This window comes from Lycium ferocissimum, chromosome 9 (genome assembly GCF_029784015.1).
Source record: "Lycium ferocissimum isolate CSIRO_LF1 chromosome 9, AGI_CSIRO_Lferr_CH_V1, whole genome shotgun sequence".
Classification (NCBI taxonomy): domain Eukaryota; kingdom Viridiplantae; phylum Streptophyta; class Magnoliopsida; order Solanales; family Solanaceae; genus Lycium; species Lycium ferocissimum.
Window position 1 is genome coordinate 48,094,532 of NC_081350.1, and position 11,312 is coordinate 48,105,843.

The window sequence follows — 11,312 nt, forward strand, 5'->3', positions numbered from 1 at the left end:
CACTCTGAGTTCCAAGTTTGTTTCCAGTTTTGAGAACTGAAAGATTATGCAAGTTACAAAAAAAAAAAAAAAGAAATAAGAATGCAGTTATGTGTCTTTCCTTCTTGACTTTAATTCATCGTGCAATATATATGAGCGTTGGGCGAAATCAGATCTAGATTTTGAAGTTTATGGTTTTCTACGTGATCTCATATTAGTATAAAATAATAATAGGGTCTAAAATTAAGGTCTAAAATTAACTTCTTTATATATATTTTATTGATTTTTAATACAACTATAGAATATGAACAAAAATTACTTAGTTCACGCACTACTAAAAAATTTCTATTTTTCCACTGATTTCCCACTTAAAAATGTTCAGTTGAAAAACCTAAAAATTAGTTTTTTCACATGGAACAATAAAGAAAATTTCCCAGAGTTTCAATGTGAACCTGTTTCCCACCATGCATTTTTCTAGTGAGTTGGTTCGGAAAAGTGGGAAAATTATATTTTGTAGCACAAATCCAGTGAGCTGGTTCGGAAAAGTGGGAAAATTATATTTTGTAGCACAAATTTCCCACTGAATGTCGATGGAGAAAACCTTTATTTCTTGTAGTGACGTGAACTCATATCCCTGAGGTCAGGTAGTCACTTTAAAACTCGACAATTCTGGATTCACGTCGAGATTGTATTTATATACTAGACACTGTATATTGACAAAAAAAATTAAACTTTAGTTTTGAGTTGGCTTTCTAGAATAATAATTAATTATATAAATATTCTTTTTCCACCTAAGAATATTTATATAATTAATTATTTTGTAGCACAAAAAAACAAAAAAAAACTTACCCAAAGTCACCTGATAGTATCCACGCAAAAAGGTCGGCCTAGCCCACTTGCCTTTCTTTGAATATTCGACCAAGACAATTAATTTATCAACAATCACCTGTAAGTAAAATTTTGGCCCACTATCTAACTAATTAGTTTGCTATATCATATATGTATTGCATAAATATATTTTTTTTTTTAAATCCCATTTCAATATGTAATCCCTTAAAATTAATATATAATAAATAAGAAAATAATTCTAAACACTTGAAAAAAAAAATCTCGGGTCGTTAGATAAGAATTGAGATGTGATTACACGTAGGGCTGCTTATTGGGCGGATCGGGCAGATAATTACGCTTAACGGTTCGGCTTATCAGTTATTGAATTTTTAATTGTACTAATCCGGTAGCCAACCGATAAGATATCGGCTGGTTCAGTATCGGGTTAGCAATTATCGGACGGTTATCGGGCGGTGTATCGGCTAAATCTAAGAGAAAGTGAATTAAACTCACATGTAATCGAACTTCCACAGTGATTTTGAGTTCTTCAAATTCCTTATGTAACAGATTCAAATTCCAGGGTGTAGCAATTATCAACTAACCAAGTAGCATATTTATCTAAACAATATTAAGGGAACACAACAATTAATTAATAAGGACAAATGAAACAGATGGCTAAGACATGGAAACAATTTAATCCAAATCAGGCTGAGAGGTGGACTACTTAGACACTGGAACAACTAACAAAATCACAACTTCTAGTTCTGCAAGACCTCATATTCTCAGTAGAGCATCACATTTTTGGAATAAGTTACGATAATCGCAACTTCCAGTCACAAATTACAATACATATTTTGTATATCTCTATGGGTAAAAATGTAGATATGATAATTATTAACGGATTAACGGTTTACCCGATAAAGAAATTGAGTAGTCCGCCCCCCACACCGATAAGCCGTTAATTATAAAATTTTAATCCGTTCACCAACCGTTAACTCCATAACCCAATACCAATAAGCCAATAAGCTAATTTTGCGGTTAGGTTATCGATAATGGTTCAGTTTTGAACAGCCCTAATTACACGTGGAGTTGTTCTCGGCTTCTCGCATTTGAAAAGCCTATCTGCCTATGTTCCTTTTGTTTATTATTATTTTTTTTTAAAAAAAAAAAACTATTATAGTACTATAGTCCAAGGCATGACCATCCTATTTTTCAAAAATAAAGGCCTAGTACGGACGTACGGTAAAAAAAAAAAAAGAGGCAGCGGCATGGCCGTATGGGGCTAATTTTAATAACAGAAAACCTAAAAAGAAACCTCTTTAGGACCCGTTTGGCCATAAGAATTATTCACTTTTTTTCGAATTTTTTTTCTCACTTTTTTCAAAAATTATTGTTTGGCCATAAAAATTCCACATACAACTTAAAGTTGTATTTGGAATTTGAAAAACAAGAAGAATTGGAAAAACCAGGTTTTCACAACCAAAACAAGTATATCTCAACAAAAAAAAAAAACTATTTACAAAAACTATGGCCAAACACAACTCGAACTCCAAAATTCCAAAAAAAGTGAAAAAGTTTTTGGTTTCTATGGCCAAACGCCTACTTAATGTGACATCAATTATTATTTGCTGTTTAGATAAAACTCATTTTATTTCGCCAAAATGAAGGTACGAGCCAAGTTTTTTTTTTATAAAAAGAAAAAAAAAATCAACCCGAAAATAGAAAGGAAAAAAAAAAACAAATTTTAACAAATATATCATTGTCTGTGATTACGTGGCGGTTAACGGTTGAAAATACCCTAGTTGAGAGCTGATTCTTCGATTTTTTTTCTTCCCACGCTCTTAAAAGTAGTGAGTTAACCACTTCAGTATTCAGGGGTTAAAGGTATAATGGCCAAATCCAGAGGGATAATATAATTAAGACTACAAATAATATCGGTGTGCAACTAATATCGCATGACAGATTTTTTTTTTTTTTACGTATTTTGTCCTTTTTAATTTAATTCTCAAAGTTTTATAAGAACACTCTACTAATATTGTTATTAATCTTTAATATTTAAAAATAAAAGAAATATTTGTATTTTTTGAAAAATATAAATTCACTCACCTATCAAATACCAAAAATAAAAATATATATTCACTTCCATGGATTACTGAAAGAAATGATAGCCCGATATGCTACTCGCTTCATCTTAGCTTATGTGTCCTACTTTCTTATTAGTTTGTTTGAAAAAATGTCAAACTTTCTTATTTAGAAAGAATTTAACGCTAACTTTTTTTTTACTCGTTGTGAGATAATTTAGACCATAAATTTCAAAAATCTCAAAAATATCTTCTTCTTTTTTAACTCCATCCACAATCTGAATATCGCCGCATAAATTAAGACCGAGTAGGGGAGTATAATTTGTTTCCGTAATATTTCGAATTTGACTTAATAAATTGTCAAAAGGCAAATTAAATCCGACAGAAAATCTAGAAGACAGAGATGTACATTTCCATATGATACTACGATATTAGTTGAGTATATTGTTTGTTAATTTACAATGGTCTGTACTTCAGGTAACATGAAACACCCTGAGTTCCAAGTTTGTTTCCAGTTTAGGGAACTGAAAGATTATGCAAGTTACAAAAAAAATAAGAAATAAGAATGCAGTTATGTCTCTTTCCTTCTTGACTTTTAATTCATCATGCATATATATATATATATGATTTTCCACTCGGTGTTGGGTGAAATCAGATCCAGGTTTTGAAGTTTATGGTTTTCTACAATGATCTCATATTAACATAAAATAATAATAGGGTCCAAAATCAACTTATATGTATATTTTATCAATTTTTTAATACAAATACAGAATATGAACAAAAATTACTTAGTTCAGGCACTACTAAAAAATCTCTATTTTTTCACTGATTTCCCACTGAAAAATGTTCAGTGGCTATTTCAGTGGGAAAAACCTAAAAAATAGTTTTTTTCACATGGAACAATAAAGAAAATTTCCTAAATAAGCGTTTGATGTGAACTCGTTTCGACGCGTTTTCCAAGTGAAATTTGGTTCGGTGGGAATGAGATGGAAAAATTATGTTTTGTAGCACAAATTTCCCACTGAATATTGGTGGGAAAAATCTTTATTTCTAGTAGTGACGTGAACTCATATCCCTGAGGTCAGGTACTTACTTTAAAACTCGACTATTCTGGATTCACGTCGAGATTGTATTTATATACTAACTAGACGTTGTATATTGACAGAAAAATTAAACTTTAGTTTTGAGTTGGCTTTCTAGAATAATAATTAATTATATAAATATTCTTTTTCCACCTGAGAAAATAGAACCTTAAACTCGGGAGCTGGGACAGAGAACCGCTTTTCTGAGGAAATGGAAAGATATCTACGTGCGCAGAACTAAATTCTTGTCCCAAAATAATTTTTAAAACTTAATTTTCCTTTATTAGAGTTCTTAATCATCATTTATTAGATTACTTAGTTGTAATTAGAAGTTTCACTGCAAACACTAATCTCATTTTCTATTGTTTTATCCAACTTCCTGTCTAACAGGTATGAGACAAAATGTTATTGTCTGATTCTGTGGGTCTTTTTATGTTCCAACTGACTGGCGGCTAACCGCTACTAAGGGTGTGTTTGGTACGAAGGAAAATGTCTTCTATTCAAACTGTTTACTTGGAAAATAAATGAGTTTCTTACTTATTTTATACTCTCTCTGTCCCAACTTGTGTAACACAGTCAAAATGTCGAGATTCAAATTTTTAAATTTTGATCGTAAAGTCGGACGTATAAACTTTAAGTTTCTTAAAATAAAATCTATATGCTTCAAAAATGCATTAAAAAAAATACTAAATCACAATAATTAACAACTTAAAATATTTAAAAGGCATATAAGAAAATTTCGGTTAAAGGAAAACGTGGTTGGCTCTCGAAATTCGAACTGTGCCACGTAAAGTGGGACTGATGGATTAGTATTTGGTATGATCAAGGGATCGGGTTGGGGTGTTGGGTGAGCGGGCAGGATATGAACTTGAAATGTCACCTAGAACTTGTTTTTCGTACTTCTATTAGGGAAGTTATTTTCCTCAGTCTTAAGGAATTTGTTTCCTAAAGAAAATGTTTTTAAAAATATTTTGATCAACTAAACATAAAAAAAATAGGAAAACATTTCCCTGTTTTCCTCTGTACCAAACACACCCTAAGCCCCAAATTCCCTCTATATAAATACCAAAAAAGACACTCAAATTATGTCAATAGCATTTCCTTCTCTTTGGTCATCATTTTTTTTTATACTGCGCAAACCTAGTACAATAGCAGATGATACCTATGATGTTCCAAATAATTCCTAGTTCTTTTGTGATGCTTCTCTTTTTCTTGATTTTCTTGTCCCTCAATTCCTCTGTTTCTTTTGGACAAGAATTATCAATTGGAGACCAAATTGGCGCAAACAAAACAATTACCATTGGTGTTACTATTGTTTCTTCTGGTGGAAAGTTTGAATTAGGCTTTTTTACACCAAACAACGGTTCCAGTTATTACATTGGCACGTGGTACAAAAACATTAGCCCACAAACAGTAATTTGGGTGGCGAATCGCCACTTGCCTCTTTCTTTTTCCGAAATGGCCAATGCAGAATTCGCGATCACGAATGGCAATTTGGTCCTCCTGAATGGCACCAAACAGCTAATTTGGTCTACGAATATCGACTCCACAGAGCATAATTCTGTGGTAGCTGTCCTTGGTAATGATGGGAATTTTGTCTTGAGAGATTGTTCAAATTCAACTTCTCGTGTACTCTGGCAAAGTTTCGATCATCCTAGTCATACCTTTATGCCTGGCTCGAGAACTGATTACAACAAAAATACCAATTCCACGCGATACATCACGTCCTGGAGGAGTTCAGAAGATCCTAGTCCGGGACCTTATACAGTCGAAATTAATCCAACCAATGGCCAGTTTCGGGCAATGTGGAATAGGACTGAGGAATACTGGAACAGTGGATCCACTTGGGATGGAGATAGTTTCAGCAGCGTGCCGTATAACATTCCCAACACGACGGTTAATTATACGTATGTCAATGATGACAACGAGGTTTATTACTTCAGTCCGTTAGTCATATCAAGATTCGTGATCGATGTAACGGGGGAAATGAAGCAGTTCACATGGTTGGATAGTTCCAAGCAGTGGAATGTGTTTTATCTTCAACCAGCACAGCACTGTGATGTCTATGCTTATTGTGGGGCATTTGGAACTTGCAATCTGCGCTCAACTTCAGTATGCAGGTACAGTGGCGAACTCAGGATTTTTAAATCAGGGCTCCTCAATCATTTTTAATCAGAAAAATCACTACAAAAAAAATTGAAATTAGCTACGAACTTGTTGGCTCATCCGTCGCAGAATTGCTCGTAAATAACAAGATTTATTGATAATCCTCCGCGAAATAGGATTAGCGACGAATTTTGCTGTTTAGCTACAAAAATTTTCTATCGCTAAATCCTATTATTTTAGTAGTGAAATGGTACTGATCCTGGGTGCACCGTTATTTATATGAACCATAACGTAGGTCGCCATTTTGCAGGTGTTTGCCAGGTTTTGCTCCTAGATTAGACACAGATTGGGATATGGATATTTTTTCTCAAGGTTGTGTTAGGAAAAAAAATTTGAGCTGTGGTAATTCCAGTGCTACTTTTAAGGACAGGTTTAGGATGATACCCTATGTGACATTACCCAAATACTATGAAACTGTCAAAGTCACAAGTGCAACACAATGTGAATCTACTTGTTTCAATAATTGTTCTTGTACTGCTTATGCTTATGATGGAACTGAATGTTTAACTTGGACTGGAGAATTGCTAAATCTGCAACAGCTATCTCAAGATGATCATAGAGGAAGAAACTTGTTTATCAAACTTGCTGCTTCTGACTTTCCAAGTGATGACCAAGGTAATCTAAAAATTATACTCCCTCGTTCTAGTTTATGTGACTGATTTTCATTAAATTAGTGTGTTTAAAAAGAATGACATACTTCTAAATTTGAAAACAATTAAGTTTACACTTCCCATTTTTCCCTTAATGAGGGAGTATTATAACCGCAAAATTGTTATGTTTTGTTTAAGGCCATAAGTTTCAAAATTTTACAGCCACATAAATGTGCGCACTCTATGAAATGTTTGAAACCGCAAATTTCAAAAGTCTTCATGATGTAGTAGTAACTCAATATGTTATGCTCTCTATCATTGGTGCAACCATTTTTGGAGGTCCTTTTTTGCTGTGATAAATTAACCTTCAAGAACACACAACTGGATGGCCCATTCTTGTAGTTGAAATTCTTTTGTCTAATAGGTAAGGGTTTGTCTCAGCAGTGTCAATAATTTTTCTAAGTAGATATCTACTTTATTTTGGATTGAGCAGCAACGAAGAAGAAGAAGCAATCATGGACAAGGCTCAAAATCATCGTTCTAGCAACAATATCTGTGACAATTAATCTATTAGTATGCTGCTTTATCTACATTTACTGTAGAAGAAAGATTGCAAAAGGAAAAGGTAAAACCGCATTAAATAAGATGTTCTTTATTTAAAATATTTTGTGAAAGGGGCTTTCAAAGTCATTTGTTATAGAAACACGAGAGCTCAACCTAAAAGACTAGTCTATTAGGTGGGAAAGCCTATACACCCATTAGTATTTCTCTTTTTAATCGATGAGGGGACAACCGGCACACAACAATTGCCCCCGCATGAGAACCAGACCTCGTTACTTGAGGCTGGACCTGGGCCCCGTTGGTCACGGCTGGCACCCTTCTTGGATAGAAGCCATCCCTGCGAGTCACGACGCCAAGCGTGGATCGACTTGCTCCTATATCAATTTATAAACTACACGGGATAGCCCAACCCAAAAGACTAGTCTGTTAAGTGGGAGAGCTCATTTTGCCTATAAATACATTAGAATTCCTATTTTTAACTGATGAGGGACGATTGACACACAACAACGTTCTCGAACTATACACTTTCTTTCACAACTTTATCTCAGTAGTGTTTTCTAACTCATCAAATTCTATCGCTTTCTTCAGGCCAAAGGAACTTTTTGGCTCACTTGCAGAGTAGAGATAACGATTTGACAAATGAAGATGATGACAATAACATCGATATTGTTCCATTTTTTAGTTTTGAAAGCATATTAGCTGCTACAAATCAATTCTCAGAGGCAAACATGCTGGGCCAAGGAGGGTTTGGTCCCGTTTATAAGGTACTTGTGATCTTTCTTTACACACACATATATTTCTCTGACTTATATATGTGTATTAGTGTGTATTACTTACCGTTTATGTTCCTATTTACTTGTCATGTTAGTCTTTTTACACACTATATATTCTCTGACTTATATATGTGTATGAGTGTGTATTACTGCGGCCTCTGTTCCTATTTACTTGTCATGTTAGTGTTTTATACACCCTTCGTGAAGTTATTACTACATCTCAGTTTTTCGGTCTATGTGACATTAGTTCCTTATTAATCCATTTAAAAAAGAATGACACACTTCTATGTTTGGTAATAATTAACTTTACATTTTCGAATTACTTTTAATGAGAAGCTTTTACGGCCACACAAATATTTTGAAATGTTCGACCACAAGTGTCAAATGTTTTCTAACCACTAAAATGTTATGATATGTTTAAGACCATATGCGTCAGAAATCTTTGTTTTTTTTTCTTGAACTCCATCCTATTTTACATAAATTGGAAAGGAGGGAGTCATAATAAGAGTTATTTGATTAATTTACCCTTATTTATTGTTTGTTCTCTCCAATAAATATTCCTTTATTAATGCTAAGGGAAAAATTGAACAGACAAATATTTTGGAACATTTATTTTTTGCAAACATATTAAATTGGAACGGAGGGAGTAGATTTTCCCAATTATAGTTATTACTAATTGAGTTAACTACATATTGACATATGATTTTTGGAACATCTTTCAGGGTAAATTTCTAGGAGGACGAGAGATTGCAGTTAAAAGATTATCAACTCAATCTCGACAAGGCATAGAAGAATTCACGAATGAAGTGTTATTGATCGCCAGAGTTCAACATAGGAATTTGGTTAAACTTTTGGGCTATTGTGTAAAGGGCAGAAACGAAAAGATTGTACTTTACGAGTTCATGTTAAATAAAAGCTTGGACACCTTCATATTTGGTTAGCAACTATTCTCTTGCTTGTTTTACTAATTATTTCTTCGTATTTATTTATCATGATTTAATGATACTAACTTTTTTTCCATACAAGATCAACAAAATCGCGCACTACTGGACTGGAAAAAGCGATTTGATATTATTGTTGGAATTGCCCGTGGAATGTCTTATTTACACCATGATTCAAGGTTGACAATCATCCATAGAGATCTGAAAACTAGTAATATTTTACTAGACGAAGGAATGAACCCCAAGATTTCGGATTTTGGCTTAGCAAGGATTGTCCAAGGAGATTATACACTAGCAAATACAACAAAAATCGCTGGAACCTGGTAAGCTTAAAACATTAGTTGGTTATATATGGAGTAATTGCTTTTATTGGAAAGGAAGTATATTTTATATAGTAGTTAATATGCAGATGCATCATTAGAAAATAACGTGTTAGTAGAAGCACTTTGCTGGTCACTACGACAACAATCCATAGGCAGTCCATCTAAAATACTAGCCGGAAGTTAACAAAGGAAGTTCTTAGTATGTCTGTCTCAAAAAAAATTAAAAAAAAAAAAAAAAACTTTAAAGCAAACAAAGGAAAAGAATGAACTACAAAATATACAAAAAGAATATATATATAATATAGCACCTTTCTTGACTAATATATCTACAACTTGATTTTATTCACGAAATTTATGTTGGATGATCAAGTTTCCCAATTGGTGCAACGATGACCAGCAATCAGAAGTAAAAACGATGACCTGCAATCAGAAGTAATAAGTAGTATTTTTAATCTTTGAAGGTGTTGACTTGCATAATTTTGTGGTTAGTCAAAAAGAGCCAATTTGATTGGAAATCTTGTTTTTGAAATCTTACGATATGATACAAAAGTATTTACTTACATTATGTGATTATTTGTTCTCATGTAGTGGCTATATGTCTCCGGAGTACATGTTGAATGGAGTGTTCTCAACCAAGTCAGATGTTTTTAGTTTTGGAGTAATAATACTCGAGATTGTCAGTGGCAGAAGAAACACTGGATTTTATCAATGCGAAGAAGCAATGAACCTCATACAATATGTGAGTAAAATATGTAATTTCAAGATTTGTTGTTTAATGATATTTTATCAATAAACATGCTGAAGTGTGTGACACCAGTTATTCGTCTAATAGTTTAAGTTATTAGAAAAACATATACTTTTATTTACTGACGCCCCTCACGTGAGTGTCTGATTCTTTTTCACGAGCCAAGCACATAAAAATTCTTTTTAATAATGAGTGGCGGTGAGACTTGAACCCAGTATCTCTACCACCTCAGATAACAATCTGAAAGGATTAAACAATTTAGCACCCGCGGAAATTTCAACAATGGCTAATTAGAAGGTAGCCCTATTCTATTTATAATATAACAAAACCTATCTTGACTAGAAACTAATAGAAAACCTATTTTCACACTATATATTTTGACTATAGATCCTAATTTGACAAACGTGAATTAAATAAACTAGCAAGTATTTAATTATGTCTTTCACAAACAGATCATGTTTGTCATATAACACTATTTTGGTAACTATGATGTGATCACAGGCTTGGAGACTGTGGACAGCAGAGAAGGCAATCACTATGGTTGATGAATCGTTACTTGAAACATGTAACATGGATGAAGCACTAAAATGCATAAATATTGGTCTCTTGTGTGTACAAGAACACCCTTGTCAACGTCCCAGTATGTCAAGCGTCATATTAATGCTTGGGGGCGAAAGCATGATCCTTCCGAAACCTAACCAGCCAGCTTTTGTGGCTAGAACTGCTATTTCTAGTAAATCTACAACTTCGTATACCAAGAATGGGCTAACAATTACAATTGAACAAGGTCGATAATATGGGGAGCTACGTCTTAAGTTTTGGCTATCGAAATCGTGAGCAATCAGGTCGATTCCCGATATGTTTTTCTAGACATTCCTCAATGTCCCGGCTATTCACGTGAAATGTGAGAAGCTAATGATTAATCGTCTGTATTCGGAATCCTACAAGATCCGTTCGTGTTTACTCTGATAGATGGTCACCCTTTTTATTACAACATAGAGAGAATCCAAACATTCATTGAAATTAATTTGATTGATTTTTGTTTCCCTGGGTAGATTAGTCTTTTTCAAGTTCTATCATTATTATGATTTTTTGGTTTTCCTGTAAGTCTCTTCCAGTTACCATAAGGTGCAAATAGGATTCATTAAATTTTTTAACTCAAAATTGTAAAATTTCCCTTTCCCTTATTTATGATACTAGTTCTAGATACATGTGTTGCACGTTTACTCCTTGCTAATTAGTA

The 11,312-nt window shown here is 33.4% G+C and overlaps 2 protein-coding genes across 2 annotated transcripts; both read left to right on the forward strand.

The window, feature by feature from the left end:
- The first annotated feature begins 5,101 nt into the window (after nucleotides 1-5,101).
- Nucleotides 5,102-6,142, forward strand: LOC132031997 (G-type lectin S-receptor-like serine/threonine-protein kinase At2g19130). The gene has a single exon (XM_059421829.1). The coding sequence runs from the start codon at nucleotides 5,126-5,128 to the stop codon at nucleotides 6,140-6,142; it is 1,017 nt and encodes a 338-aa protein (XP_059277812.1). The 5' UTR covers nucleotides 5,102-5,125.
- Nucleotides 6,143-6,429: 287 nt separating this feature from the next.
- LOC132031998 (G-type lectin S-receptor-like serine/threonine-protein kinase At4g27290) lies at nucleotides 6,430-10,864 on the forward strand. The gene is made up of 6 exons (XM_059421830.1): nucleotides 6,430-6,751; nucleotides 7,876-8,051; nucleotides 8,783-8,996; nucleotides 9,087-9,324; nucleotides 9,913-10,063; nucleotides 10,571-10,864. The coding sequence occupies exons 1-6, from the start codon at nucleotides 6,430-6,432 to the stop codon at nucleotides 10,862-10,864; spliced, it is 1,395 nt and encodes a 464-aa protein (XP_059277813.1).
- Nucleotides 10,865-11,312: the final 448 nt, after the last annotated feature.

Excerpts from the sequence above, each read along its gene's own strand:
- LOC132031997 (XM_059421829.1), top strand. The coding sequence starts at position 5,126 with ATGATACCTATGATGTTCCAAATAATTCCTAGTTCTTTTGTGATGCTT.
- LOC132031998 (XM_059421830.1), top strand. The coding sequence starts at position 6,430 with ATGGATATTTTTTCTCAAGGTTGTGTTAGGAAAAAAAATTTGAGCTGT. Across the intron at positions 8,997-9,086 it reads CTTGGACACCTTCATATTTG|ATCAACAAAATCGCGCACTA; the intron begins GTTAGCAACTAT and ends TTTCCATACAAG. Across the intron at positions 10,064-10,570 it reads CAATGAACCTCATACAATAT|GCTTGGAGACTGTGGACAGC; the intron begins GTGAGTAAAATA and ends ATGTGATCACAG.